Source organism: Sphaeramia orbicularis, chromosome 21 (assembly GCF_902148855.1).
Source record: "Sphaeramia orbicularis chromosome 21, fSphaOr1.1, whole genome shotgun sequence".
NCBI classification, from domain to species: Eukaryota; Metazoa; Chordata; class Actinopteri; order Kurtiformes; family Apogonidae; genus Sphaeramia; species Sphaeramia orbicularis.
This window is the reverse complement of record NC_043977.1, coordinates 33,941,523-33,965,572: the sequence shown is the minus strand read 5'-3', so window position 1 is coordinate 33,965,572 and position 24,050 is coordinate 33,941,523. Positions and strand designations below refer to the sequence as shown.

Here is a 24,050-nt window from a genome sequence, read left to right as displayed (position 1 = left end):
CTCTCTGTCCCCATCAAGTTTGTGCGGGTGTAAGAAAAAGACAGACTGTCCATGTGTCTCTACATCTGAGAGAAGGAGGCAAAACCCATTTTATTTGACTTCTCTACTTTATAGCCTTTTGTCCCTTGTAGTAGTGAGACCCCTAAAATTTAGAGTTATTTATTATGTTTAGGAGCTTGTGTTTTTCTTACTGTGTATGGAATGTAAATGCTCTTTGTCTATAATAATGTTCCTTTGGTGATGTCAAAGCTTCATATCCTGAGGGTCTCATTTGCTTGCAGATGCAAACTTACTGATTGGCTGATCCATTCAGTCTATTAGGAAAAGTCCCATTAGTTTAGTGCCCCAAAGCTTATCCATGTGAAATATAGATTAACTGATAATCAATCCCCAACATTACAGCAGCCAAAAGCAGGTCCCTTGTGTGTATGTGATTCTGGAGCAGAGCATTGATCCTTATAGTCTGGGATAGATTCCTCTTCTTGACCCTGTTTCTGTGTTTTGAGCCAGGAGATGAGTGTAGTCTGGCATTTTTCATGTCAAGGGTAAGTAGCTCAGTATGAATATGAAATCATTTTATCATTAATATTTGGTTGTCATAAATTAGGATTGCTTTTGGCCATGGACATAATCTGTCACGCATGACTTCAGCAAGAGAAGCTTTATTGTCTGTGGACAGTTTTAGGGTGTTTTCACGTCAGTCAGCCAGCATCAAATACTCTAGTTATGCAGTAATTGAGAACTGATATTACATAACCACCACAAAAAACATGATACTGACATCATAATAAATCCTGTTAAAAACTGAGGTAAAGAAGTAAAGATTAAAAAAAAGCTGAGGAACATTTAAATGCGAAACCTGTAAGAACCCTTCATTTGAATGTTGCTCAAGTTTGTCCTAATTCCTGAACAGCCATATTAAAGCTGCCAGATTTAAGCATGGCACTGAAGGCAGGGTTATAATATGAATATGACTAGTACCTGTGTGCATTTTGTAGGTGTGGATATGTCATCCATGCACACTATGAAGACGCAGAGATCCACCACCATGCTGTCTGATGTTAGGCAGCTTGTAACTACGGGGGGAAGCCTCAATCAAGCAAATGATGATGGGGTCACTCTGGTAAGTTAAGTATATATGCATTTGTGTGGTTAAAGGTGCAATATGTAACATTCATACATACTCATGTACTTACGTAAAGTTTCTGTTAGTGTCTATGTGTTGCTGGGAAGTGGTTGGTTGTTGATGCCTCCATTCCTAAGCTAACTGTAGCTAGTTTTGCCCACTATTAATAATGTTGAGGAGCCAGTGAGAAGCAGTAAGGCATATTTTAGTATAAAATTGTAAGAAATCAATTTACAGACAGTTATTGTGAATACAGGCAACCAAATCAGTCAGGTGAGGTACCCATTTTTAATTAATAGCATATCTTCACATATGCTACATACTGCACTTGTAAGCAAACATCGTGTTGTCTCCGTCGTGTAAGTGAAGCATTCTTCTCCGTGATGATGCTCGCACTGTCTCTCCATTAAGCTCCACATAGCCTGTGCCAGTGGTTACAGAGAGGTGGTATCTGTGTTGTTGGAGAGTGGAGCAGATCCTCATCCTGCAGACAACAGTTTCTGGACGCCTCTCCACCTGGCTTCTAAGTATGGACAGGTAAGTCACAGCTGCATTATGAAATGACGAAACATGTTGACATTAATTAAGTAGTGACCTAATTTCACCTCATCTACCTGCATTGATCCAATGTTGTTAATGAAATGAATGACATATTGATGGAAGGATTGTTCCTCCGAGAAACATGCCTCCAGTTACCCTGCACAGTTTCTGATAAACTGCTCTTTTTGGACTTATTGATCAGAGTCAAACTACTGGCAAGACCCAGCAATGCATACGCATTTACTACAGCATTTTAAATGAGCAGTTTAATGGTCTTTCTCTTAGAGGAAAAGAGATTGATTTCCAGATGGGCTGGGAGTGATCTGCTGAAGCTATGTGCTCTGGTGTTTTGGAAGGTTTCCAACTATGAAGGAAGTGATCCTGTTAAAATCTTGCTGACCCCAACACATGCAATATTTAATTACATTTCTGTGCTGTGTGCATGGCTGCTGACAGAGAGAATCTGAATTTCAACCAGCCTGAAGCCAGTACCTTAAAAATTCATTGTTTTTACAACCTCTCTCTTCCATTCATATATATGAGATTTTTTTTTTTTGCATGATTTATTTATTGATCTAAATATAAAAATCTTGTACACGACATTCCTCTGAATGGAGTGTTGTCCTCCTAGTGTCTTTTCCATTCTCAGACTTTAGGCAGGTACTTTGCACGTGCATATGTACTTCAGTATGTAAGTGCATCTGACTTAGGAGTGGCAGTCAAGAGGATTGGAGAATCGATTAGGTTTCTGTTGAAGTGCTAAATCACCTCAGCCATCAGCCCTTTACTGGTGCCAGGGTTTTGCCTCCTGCATACCAACTACTCCCAAAGATTTCTAAACACTCACTTCCTGTTACCCTTGTCTTGTAGCTGCTCTAGCGGTGACATGCCCATAACACAGGACTTTTCGGGTTCAAGATGTGTATGTATCCAGCCGAGTAAATCACTAGTTCTACTAATAAGATATTTTGCTCACAAGAGGCAGAAGCAAACTGTTGCCTGGAAACATAGGCTGGCAAGTGTAAGACTAGCTGGTACATTAAGCCCAAACACGCCTTTCGCAGTGTGGCATTAGTACAAGACTGACCCTTTAAGACGATGTATGACCCTATTACTGCAGCTAATTAAGCTTTCCTCTCTCTGCCTTGTGATAAGTTTGACCCTGGCTCTTGGCTCCTGCGGTTTGAGTCAGGGCTTTTTAAGTTGCTTTCTCTAGGGGAAAGGAATTTAATAATTTTGTGCGGGATTTTAAACATAAATGACAGGGTGTTAAAATACAGTTTAACACTGCTGGGATTGGATTAATTCAGTCTGTTTTCTCATGAAGGTACGCTTGAAAGCACTGCCAGTAAAGCAAGCACAAAAATTATCTAAAAGTTTAATTTTCTGAAGTACTTTAACTTTAATCTCAAATAGTATTTAATGCTCGTCTCGTCTCACTGCAGCAGTAAATATTATCAATCTGACTCTACATCAGCAAAGAGGTAACCGGGTCCTTACTAATCTCCGTGGACTGATGACCTTTTCACAGCCCCCCCGTCATGTTGAGCAGCTAGTGACGCGTTGTCAGTATTTATAGGGTGCGAGTGCAGCTGACAGGGTTTGTGGTGAGCAGAGATACTGTAGACTCATATTTGACCAGCTGTTGGCATGGGTCAGAGTTAGTTTACTGAATGTGCTGAGTCATTCTTTTGTACTGCAGAGGAGGGACTCAGCTATAGTAAGAAACTCCTATAGAAAATTAATCAAGTGTAATACACATCCTTGTTATGTTTTTATAAGAGTTGAGGTAGCATGTAAGCTTGTGAAAATCAACTTTCTTTGATGGACAGTTTCATGCTTTATTGAAGTAGCCATTTCACAGTTATCACTTCACAGTTTATGTGATTTTTAGTGCAGTTAAATTGTTTGCTTTTTCATGCAATTCATGAGGAGATTATTTTTACACTTCAAAACATCAACACTGAGACCAGTTTAGTCCCCTACAGACTCATGAGAGGTTCATTCTTTGTGGTGGAAACATTGTCTAACCTAGATATAATCTAACTACCAGGTGTTCAAGTTTGAGGAAAAAAAAGCAGCTCACCAAAGAATAATCCCCTCACAGATTTACACATTTGTCCAGAGCAGGGGAGGATGTGTACAGCTATCCAACTTTACTGACTTCTTCCTCAAAGATGTTTAGTGAACAGTTGTCGCACTGCAGCTAGAGAAAAGACGATATGGTAAAAAATGCAACAAATGAGGTGATTTGGGTTATTATAGTTTCATCAAATCCCCCTCGGTGCGTTCAATTACCAAACATTTAATTATCTCATTTCATCTCATTGTGATCTTGAAACCATAATTTCGTATTTATTGATCTGCAGTGACAGCGTTGGAGTGATGCCATCTTTTGGAAAATTGCAGAGATATGAGAAAATTAAATAACTCATCAGATACTTGAGCACATCACACACACTAATAAAAAAATCTGTATTCATAGATTACCTAGATCATCACCCTTCTTCAAGTGCTGCTTCTCTAGGGAGAAGGTTAGGACTGCTGGAGCTAGAGTGCAAAAACATTGCAGGGGATCACAGAGAAATGAGACATAGGGGAAGACTTCAGACCTGTACGAGCATAGTTTAAAAGCAAAACCAAGACAGCACAGGGCAGGACAGAGGTGACAGCCATCTCATGTCATTGTGCATAAAATGAGGGTAGGTGACTACAGGGTTACTTCACTGTGACATGTGATGGAAGATAGGCTCATTATGAAAGGATATCCGCAGACAGAGAATCACTTGTATACCCTGTCATATGTCACATACGCTGCATGCATCATCAGCTCAGAATTTTAAATGTTGAGGCCCTATTTTCATGTCAGTGGAACAATACAAGCAGTGCCTTGAGAGTCTAAAGGAGTGATATTTTGCTTTTTTTTAAAAAATGAAATTATGCATTTTAAAACATTTCCCTGTGGTCTACAAAAACTGCTATGCTTGGGTCTGAATTCTTCATTAATTAAACTCCACAGATCCATCGTCAGCCCTATTTCTGATTATTGACACCGGAAGGGTCGTTTTGAGCGCTGGCCCTTTAAATCCAAATGAGCCACTTCACATCCCACCCTCTCCAGGTTGTTGACTGTGCTTTCTGTCCCGTTCAGCCACTTGTCTTCGTTAATACAACCAACAACTAAACATTTAAAGTAATCGGCTCGAAGTTTGGACATATTTTCAGTTTGGACTACAACTGCTGCTGCTGACAAACAATTATGGGGTACTCGAAGAAAGGTTCATCGGAAGTCTTGACCTTATATGTGCACATGTCGTGACGTAACTAATTCTAAAACATAACAAATTAAAACGGGTCATAGAAATCCACTCGATTTTTGCTGGAATTAATATAAAGATAAATGTACAAAGACTAATAAAAGTGGGTTTAGCAAAATATGACCCCTTTAATATTTTCACAACTATAGAATTAATTTAGCCTGTCTTTGTGGTATTGTGGCTACACTAACCAAGTTTTTAATATTTTAGTGTTGAATGGTTTTAACATCTTGGTGAATAGACATCTCACACACATCTGTCAAAGGCACAGTGGCCTTATTTCACAAATATATTTGAAAGATGTCCACAAAAATTTAGAAAACCTTCAAACATAAAGTTGTCTCTAGCCAATAGATGATTTTACAGTGGCAAAAAAGCAACATTTAACCTCCTAAGATCCAGCTATGGGTTTTCCATCCACATTTGTGGACAAGAGTTTCACAACTTTATACAAAAAAAAAAAAAAAAGAAAAGAAAAGAAAAGAAAAGAAAACTGTCCACCACAAAGGACATTCCATTAAAACTTTAAAAACTGCATCTGAAAAAATTGTTGCATCATGATGTTTTGTTGCATCATGGTGTTTCCAATATAGGCACTTATTTAATAAAAAACAAAAAAAAGCTTGTACTTTGCTGACATTTCCTGGGTCTTAGGAGGTTAATCAATCATCAAACGATTTAGTGATTTCATTGATTGTTTGATTGATTGACATACTTTATTGATTCCAATTGTAAATTGTGATTGATCAATTAATGTATGCTAATGTTTACAAGAAAAACCTCAGTTTGTTAAATCTAAACAGTCATCTGAAGACAGCAGGGCAGACAAACATTTTCATTGAAGAGGTGGCACTACAACAGATCACAATGTGTACCTTCATAATAACAGTCAAATGACATCCAGCTGCCTGCATTGTCCTATATGTATTGTGCTTCAGTGTGATTAGCTGTTTGTGATTGGTTGAAATGTATGTATTCATTAATGGCCACAGCCTTTGATCTGTAATCGACTTCACCTAGCTTTTAAGGACTGCTGAACACACATGAACCCAAATCCTACACAGGAGATGCCAATTTAGAGTGTCAGGACTTTTTACCGGTCTTTGTAGGTTGTTGCACTCACCCATTTAAATGATCTCCCCATGTCTGCATCATAATATATGTCACATTTACATATCTCCATATCTGCACTTTTAGATGAAATTTGATTTTACTAAGATTATCTTGCTTTGTTTTGATGGTTTGAAGGAATTAAGAAGAAATAACACAGCATATTGTGAAATATTTTTAAAGGATGGAATGAAAATGACTATGAGTGTTTCTCCCATCTTTTGCAGACAAGCATCATTAGCCAGCTCCTGAAGCACGGAGCAAACCCTACCCTTTTGAACTGCAACCAAGACAAGCCCTCAGGTAACACAGTCAGGCATTTGCAGAAAAATACATGTGTGCACACAGCAGATAGAAAGTGTGTTTTAGCAAACAAGAGCTAATGAAGCAAAGAAATGAGGAAATGGATTTTGACATATTCAGCTGAGCTTGTTAAAATGAATTAATGAAAGTGTTAATATGAAACACATTCTCACAGTATTCACAGTGAAGGCGGAACATTCATAATTAGTCCATGGTTAGTGTATTTGTTTGACTGTCTGAATCTGAAAGTGTAAACTAATTTATTAATATTTGACAGCTGCAAATATAGGTGTTAATTGTTAAGGTTGGAGAGATTAATTTGCTAATAGGCATACAGGTGATACGTCTTTGTCTAAGAGCATTCATGATTTTTTTTTTTTTTTTTTCAGTTTTGGAAGGATGCTATTTTTGTACAGCAGATGTGTGTTATGTGTGTTCAGAAATGTGTTTTAAATGGCAGACATTGTACATAAAAGATTTCTTAAGCCACTGTTAAGTTTATGCCACATATTTTTGTACAGTTTACTCATAAAAATAATTTCTTAGTTAATGCATAGTGATCGTAGTTCAGAACATGATGTAACTAAAAGGTATTTTTTTTTTTTTTTTTCAGTAAGCTTGAGCCAATAAGAGTCATTTTATACATAGAGTAGTTTAATTTTTCAGCTTTCTGTCTTTATGTGATACTACGAATCAAAGTGGTTTAGCATTAAAATGCTTCTTGAAGGCAGACATACAATATTCATACAGTACACTGTAAGGAAATTTATTGACATACATGTATGTCAAATGAAAATAAGATTAAATTGAGTTAAGTTTAAACCTAATTTAAAACCAGATGAAAGAAAAAGAAAATTGAGATCTGTAGTTAAAGTGCAGTAAGTGTGATAGCAGTGAATGTGTCACAGAGTGAAGCTTTGCTTATACCTTCTAACCTCTACATGTGGAATTATATATCTTGGCTATCTTAATAATTCTCTCCCATGGCTTTATCACACCTCTGACTGCCTTACTCTAGCATTAATCAATAGCCTCTTCTAACACATAGGCCTAGAAAAGATGTGAGACAACCCCTTAGAGACTCAGACAATCACCCCCTTTTTTACTTAGAGTCCCCCCCTCCCCAGAAAGACAGAGCAAAAGATGGGAGTCTAGGGGGTTGTCAGTCACACTGAAATAAAAAGACAGGATGAAGCCATTCCTCTCCCTTGTGCCCTGTTAGACCTCATTACAGAAAGGGGGAAATCTTTACTCCCCTTTCCTCTTAAGCACAGTGGATGATGCACAATGGGGTTCACATGGTGCGGGAATGCAGGCACATCCACATGGATTTTGAAGGAAGTCTGGCATGGGTGAAAACTGAATTAAAGACAAAAGAGAGTATCAGGTGGTTTTAGGGCTGATGAGATACTAACTTCAACTTAGATTTATTTCACACCTTTCATAGTGTTACTAAAGTGCTTCACAGAGCAAGACAAAGGTCTACTAGTCATAGAAAAACAATGCTAGAGCTATGTAACACAAATTGCAACAAATAAAAATAAAGAAGAGTCAATGAAATAAAGACATAAGAAAATAAAAGGTTAGAAAAAAAATCACCATACTGTCAGTGTCTTTTTTCCTGAGTTTCTACAGTTCTGAATATCATGCATATGCTTGAAATCCTCTAAATGCATACAGAAAGCTACAGTCACAGTCATAAAATAGTTTTAGATGCATTAGTTGTGCAGTTGTGATCTCTAGCCGCTTCTTTGTTGCTGTTTTCTTTGCTTCTTTCTTCTTTTTCTGTTAAATTTCACACCAAAACACTACACTAATGAGCTTTTGTTATGTTCCCAGACATTGCTGCATCAGAGCCTATAGTTGAAATGCTACTGAATGCAGAGGAAAACTGGCTGCAGAGACTAAAGGACCCCTCTGCTCCTCTGCACTCCACTGACCAACGCTATGACAGTGGACTGCATGACCTCAACACTCCCGTTAAGAACTTGTACGTTAACAGCAGTGATTTTTGTCGATTTTATGTTTATGTTTATGCATTTGTGTATGCATTTGGCAGACGCTTTTTTCCAAAGCGACTTTTTGATTGTAAAAAGCGATTTTGTTGATTGTAAATCTGTTTCTTTTTTTTTTTTACTTTTAGTGCTTCCTCCATTTATTTTGTTATTTCTATTATTATTATTATTATTATTTAACCCTCCAACTATCTTACAGGAATCCCCTGGGTCTTCCTATCTCCAAGCGGGACAGTCTCCTGGAGAAGTGCGCAATGTTCCGAGAAGCAGGCGGAGCCCTGAGCCGGCAGCCTTCTCAAGACAATGTCCTCGATGGCCCCTTCAGCTCTGGAGCCAGTAAACTGGAGCAGGTGCTGTCATTTTACAGCCAACTTACTAACACATGGAGAATTAAGGAACAGGCAATTTTTCTGTTATCTTGAACGTGGACAAATTTATTAGTTTGGAAAATCTGAAGAAAAATCTGTTGGATGTCAGAGTCACTCTCCACTCTCAGAGGTGTTATATAGGTTTTTAATTCTGTGTAGGATGAGAAAAAGTAAAGACTATTATATATATATATATATATATATATATATATATATATATATATATATTATATATATTATATAGAAAGCATATCTCTGAAGCTCCTTGAAATGTCTAAAAATCCATCGATCTGAATTTTAGATAAAATGTCGCAGCTCAACAACATTCAGCAGGAGATAACGGAAAGGACCTTCATCAGTGTTCTTGTGTCCACACACATTCTTGTACAGACACAGTACTGTGTTCAGTTTAATGTTCATGTTGAATGTGAATTAATATGAATGAATGAAGAATTTTCTTTGCAAGTTATTCTGGGACTGCAAGTTTCCTAAATATGTTTTGTATTTTTTTTAGTCTTAAATTCCATTAATAATGATCTTGAATTGGTTCTAAAGAGTCTTAATACATAACTCCTGCAGAAACCATGTGTCTATACAGAAGTGCCACTAAGTTCTTTTTAACACTCGTGTCATATTTTTTCAGGTAAAGTTGATGCCTCCTGCACCCAATGATGACCTGGCGTCCCTCAGCGAGCTCACCGACAGCAGCCTTCTCTACGAGATGCAGAAGCGCTTCGGCAACGACCAGATTTATGTATGCTTCCGCTGCGCTTGTTCTAGTTTTCAAAGAATCCTGCTTGACATGAAACATTCATCAGAACACAGAGAAAGTCCAGCACATATTCTGTTCTGTCTCTTGGGCCTAAGTGGGCCACTCTAGTTGTTTATCTGTAGTGGAGTGGTGTGTTGTTTATGTCCAGGGTGTGATGTTGGGGTCACGTATGTACTTCAGTCAGTTTCCCCCCTAACATATTCATATATAGTGTAGTTTGACTTTAGTGGTAAGCACACATGTACTAGATGCACAGATCCACATACTTACTCTGGTGAAATTGCAAAGTCAATAACATTTAGATCAGAAAGATAAATCCATAACTATATCCAAGAGGAAATGCTTTTATCTCAGACAATTGGTGCATTTTATATTGCTGTCACTTTCCTCTTTCTTTTAAAACTCCAGTCTGGCCCATATTCCTCCATGGGGAATGAGCTTTATAAAGATTGGAGACAGATCAATGTAGAGCTATCTGGTGAACTCTCTTCTCTGTGAAGTGGCAGTAATAGTCTGTTATTATAGAAACCCAGATGGGCGACAGACAGTACGGTTAGCCACAGCAGGGGACACGGATAAGGGGATGACAATAAAGGGAGGCTGAGTGGTGGATGAAGAAAAGAGATGCAATGAGAATTTACACTAATGAGGGCTAGATACCATTGTGTCTATTTGAAAGAGCAAAAAGCGTTGAAGGAACTGGACAGGAGTGGACAAAGTTAAACAATCACGGGCCGTCTGAGCAATCTTATTGAGCAAAATTCCTTTGTGTACATGAAACAAAATCTCAAACAAGTAAGCTTTAAGAATATATACCTCTCCACATATTTCTAAAAGCTAAAAGCAAATGGGGACATTTTATGTTTCTGCAGACAGACTTCTCCTTAGGGCTATCTGACCTCATGCTTAATAAAGGCCATTTCAAACATTAACAAAGAAGAGACGTGTTGAAGGGCAAAAATCGGGGAGGACAAAGGCAGTGAATGCTCCATATGTTCCCAGCAGGGTGGTCTGAGATGGGGGCTTTGATGAGTGGTCTGCTGCCTTCTGCCAGGAGAGAAGGACCACTGCCCCACCAAACCCCTAAGGAGCTGGAGAGGGATATGAGGGGAGACACTGATGAAGGCTAGATTATGACAAATACATCATAGGAATGAATAAAACGTTAACTCAGGGAAGTGATTCACCTTCCTTCCTCTTTCTCCTCCCCATGCCCTTCTCATTCCCAAGTATAGGGAAACATTAAGTAAGTTGTATGAATGTTTGTCTCTGTGTCTGCAAGCAGTGGGAATTTGTTCAAGTCATTAACCTTGAGCCACGGCCTAAGGACGTTGCATGTTAGAGTGTCAGCAGTGCTTGTGTTCTCCCGGGGGAGAGAGTGTTAACTATCTAACAGCCTCCAGGACCCTTTGTTAGAAACAGAGGGTTAGCAGTTTAGTGGAAAGTGGCAGGAATAGGAAGTTATTTTTATCTCAGTGTCCTCGGGGTTTGTGTGAGTGCTGTGTGGGAGGGTAGATTTGTTGTTTTTATTGGAAAAAAGGTATTACATTGAAGGTTGCCTCCTCTGCTACAGTATTGACAGAGTAATTGTCACCACCATGAGTATTAATGACAAAGGATGGAACAACAGCACTATTTTAACTCAGTGGCACTTATAGGCAGATCCATCATGTTTTGTATTTGAAAGCAGAGAAAACTCACACTGAAAACGTATGGCAATTCTAGCATAAAAAGGAAGTATGTTTGTGAACTGTGAATGTTTTTCTTTCTTTTTCTCCCTCTCTTTTATAGACCTACATTGGACACATCCTACTGCTGGTCAATCCAAACAAAGAGCTGCCAATTTATTCCACTTTGGTAAGCAGGTTTTTATAGTATCTCTTTTCATTTTGCATTAGCATGTTTGTGGGATTCATGCTTGTGATATATGCATTTGATAGTCTATTAACTCTACATGCAAAACCATACCATAAAAGTAGACACGTTTGCTGTATAATAGGCAGGACATGAACAAATGAAATGGACCTTGTGGCTGATAAATAATGCAGCCTTCCTGTCAGTGATACACAGCATAAAGCTGACTACATCAACTAAGGAAGGATCCAGTTTAGAGAAGCACTCACATAAACACACATTCAGTCTCATGTACATACAGACATCATTACCCCTGTCCACTGTACAGTGCAAAAAAAGAGACAATTTTTAAAAACCTAATTATAAGAGGAGAAAAAGAAAATATTGTATATATACATATACGCATAGAATTGACTTGTTCTATCCTACAGCAACATTCTTTTTCACAATTGTTCAAATATTGGAAAAAACTCTCCATCTCAAAAACATCTCCATAATGTTATCACAAAAATAATGGCAGCTTGAGGTTTGCCCATGTGGACCATGGATAGCCAGGAGGAGGCAACTTCTCCTGCCATGCAGAATAAAGCCAGCCCCCTCTGATTGTCCAACCCCTAACTGTGTCTGGATTTACTCCAGGCATCATACCCAACCGAGAGAGTGTGTGGAGGAGCCAGAATAAGAAGGACATATGTCACAACATGTGTGATCTGCTGGCTGTCTGTCACCCCCTCGGGTCTGGTGGTCCACAGCCCATCACTTCCCTCTACGACAGGCCTCAAATGTATCACACATCTGCTGAATTGGTTGCAGATAGGATTGTAGTGATACAAAACTTACGGCTCTCTATGAACTATAAATCCATGTAACATGGTACAGTGGCTAGAATTTTTTTTTTTCATTCTTGTATGCATTTGATAGATAATGTATGTTGATATGCAAACATAGAGTAACTTAATTAAAAAAAATAAACATGGCCTTCAAATGATTGCAAGTCCTGCAACATACAAACCAGCCACAAGATAAGTTAAAGGGGTATGTTATGTATATGAAGTAAACCAGGCCACTGATCAGTGTCAGTCTGATGATACATTTATTATTATTGCAGGATACAATATACACCCCTAAGACACCAGGGCTGAGGAATTCTTATTACTTTTTTATTTTGTGCACTGGAATTAATCTTTTCATGTTTGTTTTCTGGCTTCTGGGTTGTTATATAAAAAAACAACCAGACAGGCTGAGTATCTGGGTCACATTTGCAGTTGTTGGTTTATATTGTGTATTGTGCTTAAATTGGTAACAGTTTGCATTACTCATTTCTTATTCATTCTGACTGTGTGTTGAATACATTGTAATAAATGTTAAACCATATGTGTTAGTGACACACAGACAAACACAGGGATGGAAAGTAAAACCGAAGGTGGTTTTACTGTTTTGCTGTAACTTTATCCTTGTTACTCAACCCTGGCATGTGCATATTGTATAAGGTTGTTACCTAATTTCTTAACAGCCTGCATCTTCCCGGCTCTCTTTCAGGTGAGTCAGTTGTACCTGAGCTCTACAGGTCGCCTCTGCTCGTCTTTGCCTCCTCACATATTTTCCTCAGCAGAGAGGGCGTATCACATGATGCTACAGGAGAGACGTCCCCAGTGTTTCATCTTGAGGTACATCACACAAACACAAACACTGAACTCTGCCTCAGGATGCACAGACGAACATGTCAACAGAGCGGAATAATTGCGAGAATAATAGAAAGGTCTGGATGCCACCTGGTTTGTCCACACTCTTCTGCCTTACACCTGTTAAATACTTCCTGGGAGATTAATAGCGCTCAGCCTGGGAGTAGCTGTAGGCCAGTTCAGCGATCACACAGAGAGGAATGCTTTCTTGGAGCATTGTTGCGTTGTGCTTTTTGTCCTCGGCTGGGCAGAGGAGCTCCCTGATTGCAATTAAATCCTGTTCCGGCTCTCCAGTGACATTCCCGCTGAGTTGTAACCAATCTGGCAGTGAGTTAATGTGCCCTGGCCAGAGTCTATCCATCTCCATCACACACACAAACATTCATACATGCAAGGACACTGTACTGTGCTCTCTCTCTCTCTCACACACACACACATACACACACACACACACACACACACACACACACACACACACACACACACACACACACTGGTTTCCTTCATTCTTATGTATTGCATTTTATTCTTCCTTTTCTCTTTTTTTCTTGTCACACTTTAATTCAAGCTTCCTGTTCGTTTTCTATCTAACACACACAAGTAAGGAAACACACTCAACCATACACACACACACACACACATGCACAATACTACACGTTTACAGGCAATCAGCAGCCATGATCCCCCGAGGTTAGTGCTCTAACAAAATGCCCTTGAAATCTAATAAAAACTGGTAAATGAAAAGACGATAGAAAGGCCTTTGGACTTCACACTCAGCACGGCCATTAGCAGGAAATATAGCAACACACATACACACAGACAAACAGCACAGCACAGCTCACTGTGGTCATTAGTAAGGGCTTCTGACCTTCTGAAGCCATCTGCTTGGTGTGGTTAGTACACTGTGTGTGTGTCAGAGCTTGTACTGCAGAGGAACCTTACATCAGATTTAATATCCACTCATTGCCAAATTGAAAACAGGCTGTGAGTGGCAGATAAGTTGGAGCAGTAACATTGTGTGTGGAAAATGGTGGTGGAGCAATATTAGTGATGTACAAAAGAAGCAATATATTGTGAACATAATGGGATGGGGTCCCTGACGGGGTGATGTGAGGTGGGTGGAGGTGTAAGGAATGTGACATATGTTGGAAACACCCTCATGACTAAAACCTCACACCCATTCTTGTGAAGTATGACTCAAACAGATGCTTGATGATGCAAGAATACTTTCAGTGGCTTGAAGCTTGAAAACATTTGCGTTTGCTTTTACATACTGTTAGTAGGCAAAACAGCCTTTTCTTACAAGAATGTTAGAAACTTAGATTCAAGTTCAGAAAAAGGCTAACGCATATACAGGGTGGGGAAGCAAAATTTACAATATTTTGAGGCAGGGATTGAAAGACAGTGTATGACCAATTAGTTTATTGAAAGTCATGAGAATTTATTTGCCACAAGAAAATTTACATAATAGAAAATGTTTTTATTCTATGTGTCCTCCTTCTTTCTCAATAACTGCCTTCACACGCTTCCTGAAACTTGTGCAAATGTTCCTCAAATATTCAGGTGACAACTTCTCCCATTCTTCTTTAATAGTATCTTCCAGACTTTCTCGTAATAGTTTTGCTCATAGTCATTCTCTTCTTTACATTATGAACAGTCTTTATGGACACTCCAACTATTTTTGAAATCTCCTTTGGTGTGACGAGTGCATTCAGCAAATCACACACTCTTTGACGTTTGCTTTCCTGATTACTCATATGGGCAAAAGTTTCTGAAAAGGTATGGATAATAGTGTTAGGTATGATTATGACATCAATATATGTTTGGTTTCAAAACAACTGACATAGTGCCTGCTGAGAAAAAACAACTAAATGTTCATTGTAAATTTTGCTTCCCCACCCTGTAGCAGCAAGAGATAATATCAGTACAAGAGTGTAAGTAGATATGTGCCCCTTTCAAACAGTGACAGACAACACAAAATCTGTTGGAAGGTCTGTGATTTTAATTTAATTGTCATTTTTTGTGTCAAGTAAAATTCTCACCTGTTTTCCAAGAGTAACTTAGTCAGTTCATGATGAATAGAGTGTGAAAGGACATGATACAGTGGTATAGATTTGTTTTGTATTATGACATAGTTTTGTTTTCTAAGATGTTTAAGTGACATTGTATGAGCTGGGCATATTGAAACAAATGGATGCATAAGAAAATGTTTTTGGATAATTTCAGATTTTAAAAAACATTATATTATGTCATCATAGTCTAGAAACAACAAAAGTGGGTAAAGTCAGTAGGGACATGGCATGAATCATAATGGTCCATCCAGTAACAAATCAAAGGACTCACTGCTCGAAGCATTAATACTTGTGCAATGTTCACTCCTCAGCTCAGCTGTCGAGTAGCTGTGATATTGGCATTTTTAAAAGGTTCACTCAAAAGGAGCTTTTTAGCTGGTTGGGTTCATAGATCAGTATTTTGATACAGTACATAAATAAATATAACAAGTAATGCAACACTTGAGGAGCTCTTGAGATGTTCATTTTGTCAAATCAACTCTCACAGGTAAAAGGATTAGAGAACTCTGGTAATGTCACCTACTTCAAGACATTAAATCTCTGCCTTCTTTTTTGATATTTTTTTCTAGTGGTGAAAGTGGTTCTGGAAAAACTGAAGTTTGTAAGCACATTGTAAGGCATCTGACGGCTCGCTCCAGCCCTGCAGGCTTTGCACTGGAACCCAGAATGAAACATGTGAGTCTAGACTTGTCTGTCTGCATTATGATAAACAATTTATGCAATGTTCTCAATCCAGTTTGTTGTCATATGTAGCGTTCATGATTGTTGTATGGCTATGCTTCATGTGATTCTGTTTTATTGTGAGTTCTTCCTCCCACATAATCTTTTTGAACAAAAATGAGATGGCATATAATGAAGATTCAAGTATGCACGTATCCTACTGTTTTTCCTGTGGCTCTGGGAGGAAGCGACTAGATACATGGATTAGCACATCACAGTATGGAGACTTTTGTTTAAGTGGAAAAGCATTTTTTATGCTAGCTGTTCATTTGTTAAAGACATTAGTTGAGCATTTAAGCCATGTGTGTAAATCACTATTAACATGTTTCTCTGTGCCGTCTCTGTGTGAACAGGATGACTTAGCAGCAATGAAAGTGGTCTCAGTGTTATTCTAAGAGGATACCATTGTTACGCTCTACTTTGCAAACTAACCAGGGTGAACTGAAAAAAACTATAAAAAACTATAAAAAATAAACACACACACACACATATATATATATATATATATATATATATATATATATATATATATATATATATATACATAAGTATATAATTATGATATGTAAGATATTGGTTAACATAAAAACAGGCATATGAAGACAAATAGGCATTAAAAAGTACATAAGATAAAACACTTTAGTATGTGTAATGTTTTTTTTTTAATCCATTCTTTTGATCCAACCTAAATCTACCACTTCTGTCGGCACCTTCATAGGTGCTTTTGTTTTCATTTGCGCTGCTTGGATTTGCTTTATCACATGATGTTGATATGATGGTAGTGCAATGCACATGGCTCCCCAGCTCTGTGAAAAGGTCTACCAGCCTCTCAAAGCGAAGTGTAGCTTTATTCTGATGAAGTCGTCATCATGAAGTCGATATCTGGGTCAACGTGTTCTATAATCATCCTGGGAAAAAAAAAAAATTAAAAATACTACTCAATACACAATGATGGAGGCATAGTGACATCTAGTGGTTCAGAGTGGAAAAGCATGGAACATACATTTGGAAAAAAAGAAAAAGAATCATCACAGGAATAATGAAACTGTGTTTGCCCTGGTAACATTTCTTTTGGTTTGATGTCATACACAGGTGAACTGTATTCTGGAGGTCTTTGGTCATGCAAAGACCCAGAGGAATAACAACTCAAGCCGCTTCATCAAGCTGTTGACCATCCAGTATTGTGAGAAGAGGAGGACGTTACTCAGAGGTAAAGTTGATATCTATGTCACCATATAAGCCATACTGAATAACTGTTCATCAACTTTTATTTTAATACATTATGTCTTTTATTCACTGGGAAATGCAGGAATAAGATAAAAGCTGATAAATATAATGGTTATTTTGTGTTATAGTTATATATCTGAAATAAATGTTTCAATAATGTTTATTCCTAATGATTATGTTAAACAGAATATTTACTGTTCAAAATACAATATCATGATTGTACATAGACTCACAGTAATTCACAAACCAATGCACAGAAGTACCTATCATGTGATGTGCTTTTGCTTTTTCAATCACAGCAGGGAAACACCAAAAGGGGGCAGTAAAAGCACATCAGTTAAATGTTTTTTACAGCCCTGCTCACCTTATTTTACCCCAGTTGAGTAGAACAGAGAGACCAGCATTTGATCAGAACCTATTGCTTCAATGTTCAATTTTGCTAACTATAATTGATATCATCAACATTTTATGGGCACCCAATTACATAATGCACCATATTTCATTTTAAAGCTCGGATGTACACCTATATGCTGGAGAAGTCCCGTCTGGTCCACTTACTTCCTCACCAACACAATTTCAACATTTTCCATCTGATGGCAGAGGGCTTGTCACCAGAGGAGAAGAGTGCACTTTACCTCAACAATGTTCTGGCTCATAGGTATGTGACTGAAACATGCTCTATCTATATGTATAGATAACACTTGGAAATGATCAGTGTTTGCACTACATTTGACTATCTTTTTTACAAGGTGTGTAGGGTTGAGGTTGGACACTTAATGAATTCTTGTTTGAAAGGTCACCTTTCACACATAAAGAACAAAATGTTCTGTACAGATCTGTCAATGCTGCTTTCAAAATAACCACTGGACAATGCACAGCTATTCATTTTCTGTTCCATTTCTGTACAAAGCGTCTGTTCACGTGGTTAAAATATCAAGTAGGTTAACATGGTCATCTATTCATGAGTGACTGACTGAAGTATTTGTTCTTGTTGGAAGGAACTTCTTTTTTATCACCAAAGAATAATAATAATAATAATAATAATAATAATAATAATAATAATAATAATAATACATCGGTTTTATATAGCGCTTTTCTAAGTACTCAAAGACGCTGGATAGCTATATGAAGAATTATTCATGGGCATAAAATGCTTCTAACTCTCAGCATCTCCTGTCAATACAGTGACAATGTGAGACTCTGTGCACACATACAATATTTTTTGTCCTTGCACACCTATACTTGTTGCTAATATTTACTGGGATTTGTGTGGCACATCTTCTCTCATCCATGTTCTTACAAACTATTAAAAATTCAATCTCAGTATTTTACCCACACACAACATTACCATTACACAGCATTAAGGGATGGCTGTGGCTCAGGAAGTAGAGTGAGTTGTCTAGTAATCGAAGGGTTGGCAGTGGTTTGAAACCCTCTCTGTCCTAGTCATGTGCCGTTGTGTCCTTGGGCAAAGACATTTCACCCACCTTGGCTCCAATGCTGCTACTCACATTGGTGTATGAATGCATATCAATGTTTGGTGGTGGTCGGAGGGGCCGTTGGCGCGATTTGGCAGCCACACTTCCCTTAGCCTGCCCCAGGGCAGCTGTGGACACAGATGTAGTTTACCACCATCAGAGTGTGAATGTGTGAGGGAATGAATAATGGATCCATTGTATGTGCTTTGAGTATGCATTAATAAAAAATTGCTAAAAAAACTATAATCCATTATTATTATTATTATTATTATTATTATTATTATTACTATTATTAGCACTGTCAGTAGAATTAACTTTTATGTAACTGGAAAGTGGAGGGAACCTGTGTGGTGCAGAGAGAAGTAAACTCAACACATAAAGGCTCCAATCCAACTAAGAATCTAACCCAGAACCAAATAGTTGGGAGGTGGAAGTGCTAACCAATAAAAACAAGTCTTTGTAAGTCACAGTCAAACAGTTACTATATATACATAGTTTATATTGCACATATTTCACCATAACTTACATTTTATTAGAATCCAACTCATTGTACATGACCAGTCCAAAACCTGTGATCTGAACTGGGCTGTTCTGGAGCCTAACACACATGCTCTCCTAATAGAAGTGCATGAGCCTATTTTGTACAAATGTGTTTCTGTTGACAGTGTGCATATGATCAAGCCTCTGCAGGTGTAAAACTCAGTACTGCCTTTTTTCTTATTTATATCTAAACACTACGACTGTAATTCAGTACAAAACTACCTCATTGATGTCTTAAGCCTGAGTCTCTCACATCCAAACATAAGTATATGAAGTCTAGCTGGACACATGGCTGCATATTTGAGTTTGATACCACTGCCATTTTATGCTGATCGTAGTCCTGTTTAATCCCTTTCATTCAGATTGTTCCAATTTTCTATTTTTTTTACTTCAGGTATCTTAGTGGAGGTCTGCCAGGGGAGAGCCCTCCAGTAGCTACAGCGTCTACCCAAAGCAGAGAACGGCTTACGGCTGTCAAACAGGCCTTGCGTGCCCTAGGCTTCAACAAGCAGGTATTGACTGGTACAGCATTTAGTATTTTCGACTGAGCCTGCATATTTGAAGGTTATTGACAGTAGGAATCTTTATAGTGCTGATGCCACTGACATAAAGTCATGCCAGTCATGAGGCCCATAGTTTTACCCCTCAGTTTCATTCAATGTATCAATTGTCTGTTGTCTGTTAAGACCTTGCATTGACCTGCGTCTTTAGATGTCAGATCTCAAGTGGCCAGCTCTAAAGGCGTCTCTTCAAACCAGTGAAATCAGATCTCACTTCTCTCTTCTACACACTAGTAAACAAGCTCATTTATAGCCAACAACACAGCCAAAGCATCTATTTGAGCTTAAACAGATAGACTCTGAAATGTTTCGCTGTAAATTTAATTTACTGTGCTGCTCAGACTCTATGAGCAGCAGTGTAAATATCATCTGGCAACCATCCTGTTTTTTATATTAGCTTTTGCATGACCTACACTTTAAAGAAAATTAAATCTTCAGGCATGTACAGAAAAACAGGTGGATACTGATTATGTCTTGAATGGATACTAAATGTTTTTACTTTGCATTAGAGCTGGTCACTTACAAGTTGATCACTCAGTCAATGTTTTTATCCCAGGTTAGAAAAGGGCCTATGCAACGACAAACCATATTTCCATCAACGTTACAAGACTGCCTAAAAAGCAATAAATAAGTAAAATAATTTTATTTACCAGCATCGTGTATTCACAATCACAGTGCTCAGCCTATCAGATGGAACCCTCAAAACATGGGCCTTGCGGTCACAGCATTCATCCAATCAGATAATGCCTGAGCTAACCCTTAGATTAAATAATGTCAGTTTGGTAACGACCATCAGGTTGACAAGCATGATGACAGAAGAAGAAGAGTGATTATTGTAAAGGTAGGAGGGTAAATTAAACTTTAATTTTTCATAGTTACAATGTCATATTTAAATTAATGCTCAGATTAATTGGTTGCGTATTCATGTGCAATTTCTTTCATTAAAGCATGTTTGAAAGGATTTATGATTCATTTATTCAGAGAGGGTAGGTTATTCAATCAGCAGGCAACCTATTACAACAGGAAGACACTGGGCCTGTATACTCATAATGTGCGCTTGAATTTATTGTTGATTTTTTTAGTTTTTCGCAAGTGAAACACATTGCAACACATTGCACTGGTATTCCTCATATCTTGCTGGCTTAGTAAGGAATACTTAAAAATGTGACCAAGTGTCAAAGGCAGGATGTTGATATATGCAAGTGTGCATCTAGTGTGTCGCAGCACAGCCTGTCCCGTACTCCACCAGCTGTGTTCCCAGCCCATTATCACATTCTATTCTTAGATTCCTAGTCAGCATCTGTCAACAGTGAGTGACCACCACCTCACCTTTTAATCCGGCAGCAGTCGATATGAACGAGCAAGAAATAGGGGAAAGAGGAACAGAGGGATAGATATTGGTATTATCAGAGGGCACTAATGTCCACTGAATAACAGAGAGAGAGACCAAGGGACAGGAGGAGAAGAGGTGGGGGAGCAGGGGTAGGAGTGGAAATGATAGACCACCCATTGGTCTCTGTCTAAGCTCTCATCAGGGGACAACTCCCAGTCCAGACCCAAAGGTCAATCGTCATTAACGCTCCCTATCGCTCCGTTTCTCTCCCTCGCTCCTGCTCTTCTCCTCCCTAAGTAGGGGGGTCTTTCTGTGTATAGAGTGTCAGACAGAGACTAATGCTTGTGTTTATCTCCTCGATATCAGCTTCAATATCCTGCATTGAGAGAGTGCATATGCAGACACACAAACACTAACATTCGCACACCATCAAACTGAAGCATCCCCCTCTCACAGATTCAGAGCAGTGGGTAATGGGGTATTCCATTAAGCGTCCTCTACTCAAGGGCAGAGAGGAAGGAAGAGTGGAAGTGCATTGTGAGAAGGGAAGGAGTGCTGACATGTCATGATTTGTAGAGGGAAAAAAGTGTATTCATGACATAAAGAGTTTTTTTTTTTCATTTTGCAGTAAATTTGCAAACCATATGTTGTTTTCTTTATGTTTATCTCATGTTTACTCACTCCAAAAGACCAAAACAACAATGTAAGATCAAAAATATGTGATCAGCTTGTGTTTATTATATTAGATGCACTTGTTTTGGTTACTAAAATTTCACATTACAGTATGTTACCTGTTCAAAATATGGAAGGATAGGCTGAGTAGGGCATTGATAATTAGTGTTGACTGCCATGTTTTGGTTTTCATTTTTTTGTGGCTTGACAGTGGTTTTGTTTAACAAGAATGATAAAATACATCTGCATTTAAGCCTGTAAAGCCTGAACCATTCAATCACTGACAGAAAATTCCAGTTCTTTGAAACTGGAGCCTTTATTGGGCCTTCTGAACAACCCCAAAAAATGTTTTTCAAATATCAGTTTCCATGTATGAGTTTCAATTTTTATACATATTTGATACATTGGGTCTCAATGCTCAAATATTATTATTTTTGAACAAACAAAAACATAACACAAACATGTCTAACAAATTGGTAATTCCTTTTCAAAACTGTCAAACTTCTGCCTCCTTCCTCATTATGACAATCTTGTAGTGTCACTGGAAAGGCCTCCGGTGAACGAACTCCTCCTCCCTGGTGGGTTATCCATTTTCGCATTTATCTAATTGTATACATCAGGTTTTTCAAGATAAAAAATATCATACTGATCATGTAGAGGGCTTCAGAATTCATGTATCAAATATGATACATTTTGTGTTATAGGGTTAAGTGTGAATTTTTATGGATGCATCACTGTTAAGAACACCTTAACTCAATTTGTCTTTGATAATGGTCACATCCAGCTTTGCATTAGTTGCATTCTGAGGTCCCCATCCTGCCTCTTACCCGTAGTCCCATGTCCATTCATCCTGAAAATAATGAAGCACATTGAAATCAGGAAAAATAAATAATTTCCTTAAGAAACACAAACCTCTTAGACCTGCTGACCACTCTAAGTTTGTAGCAAGCATTACTGATACAAGAGTGAATGGTGCATTTGTTTAGGTCGTAGAGAAGTGAGATACTTGCCTTTTTATCTCCCCAACATGTAACACAGGACAATAGATCAATCAGAGGAGAACTAGGAAATCATTTGATATTTATCTTTTGAACTACTCAAAAACTCCTCTGCTGCCCATGAGCAACGACAATGAATCAGTTACAAGTACCACTGTTATTGATCCAGTGGGGTTATGCCATCCTCTGATGGCTCTCGTTAAGGTTGGATTTTGGATCCTAATTATTTTGCACATATTGATAAAAAAGAGATGGAAATTGTGTGATTTCAACTGGATCAAACAGCTTTTGTAGTAATACTTTAAATCCTGTCCTCTTTCTCACACTTTTTATCTGTCTACAATGTCCCTCTGTTTTCCAGGAGGTCGACTCTGTGTTTATGCTTCTATCGGCTATACTCCACATTGGGGATCTGCGCTTCACTGCATTGACAGACGCTGATACAGCCTTCCCTTCTGACCTGCAGCTGCTGGAGAGAGGTCTGTGCTTCTTCTCACATGACATTATGAGGATCACATGATTAAATTTACTTCCTGTGGGGAGGTGGGATAAGGTGGCCGTGTTGTTTACCTCTTCACCCATCCTCCCTTTATGTCTCCTGTGGCGTTTTGCTTTGGTGAGTTGCCAGCACTAGCTAAAGGCCAGACAGTCACCTGTTTGTTGGCTGCATTTTCTGCCAAAGTGTAACCATGGTGAGAAGAGATCAACACTGAGCTTTTATATACACACTGTCCCAGCTATTAAAGGTGGAGTAAGCCATTCCTGAAAAGTCTGTAGATATTTGAACTCATCTGACTTTAGCACTACTGGAGAAACAAAATCAAACTCATGAATACACATTGCCAAGGCAACAAACACAAACACCCCCTGCTGCTAACTCGCTGGAATTCTTTTGGGTGGATTGGTTCATGGCAATTTAGTTTTTCCCAATTTATTGAAACTTGGTTGTATACCAACACTAGATTTTTCAGCACATAGAGACAGAAAAGACAGCCAGTGACTGTGAAGAGATAACCTCTGAATTTGACAAAAATGTATTGGACTAGAATTGCTTCCTCTGTTTTTAAACATCCAGTATATAGGATTTATTGGTACCTAGGGTCCCAGTTTGACTGAATAGCCGTCAACTCCAGTGCAGTGTGGAAATGTTGAATATTACATAAATATTATATAATCATACTTTTTTACCTTATGTGATTTTACCCAAATCTTAAGGTTGTTATGCAGTATTGTTATTTTTGAATTACTCTACAATAATGCACGAAGATTTTCAATTTTACTCTAATGGCTGTTGGTTCCAAATATCACTTATGCCTTAGACTATAAGAGTTATAAAATGTTAACCAGTTTTGACAGTTTTGAA

General features: G+C 38.3%; 1 protein-coding gene across 2 annotated transcripts in view; it reads left to right on the top strand.

Moving 5' to 3' along the window:
* myo16 (myosin XVI) overlaps nucleotides 1–24,050 on the top strand; it is a 93,620-nt gene that overhangs the window by 25,698 nt on the left and 43,872 nt on the right. For both annotated transcript variants that reach the window (XR_003934328.1, XM_030124727.1), the window contains exons 6-18: nucleotides 999–1,123; nucleotides 1,538–1,663; nucleotides 6,321–6,396; nucleotides 8,236–8,386; nucleotides 8,611–8,761; nucleotides 9,423–9,533; nucleotides 11,343–11,408; nucleotides 12,945–13,072; nucleotides 15,729–15,834; nucleotides 16,972–17,089; nucleotides 17,617–17,764; nucleotides 19,519–19,636; nucleotides 23,049–23,166. Coding sequence is in view for 1 of the 2 variants with exons in the window: in XM_030124727.1 (XP_029980587.1) it covers nucleotides 999–1,123; nucleotides 1,538–1,663; nucleotides 6,321–6,396; nucleotides 8,236–8,386; nucleotides 8,611–8,761; nucleotides 9,423–9,533; nucleotides 11,343–11,408; nucleotides 12,945–13,072; nucleotides 15,729–15,834; nucleotides 16,972–17,089; nucleotides 17,617–17,764; nucleotides 19,519–19,636; nucleotides 23,049–23,166 (1,542 nt within the window). In the remaining variant the exon portion in view is untranslated. The remainder of the gene's footprint in view (nucleotides 1–998; nucleotides 1,124–1,537; nucleotides 1,664–6,320; nucleotides 6,397–8,235; nucleotides 8,387–8,610; nucleotides 8,762–9,422; nucleotides 9,534–11,342; nucleotides 11,409–12,944; nucleotides 13,073–15,728; nucleotides 15,835–16,971; nucleotides 17,090–17,616; nucleotides 17,765–19,518; nucleotides 19,637–23,048; nucleotides 23,167–24,050) is intronic.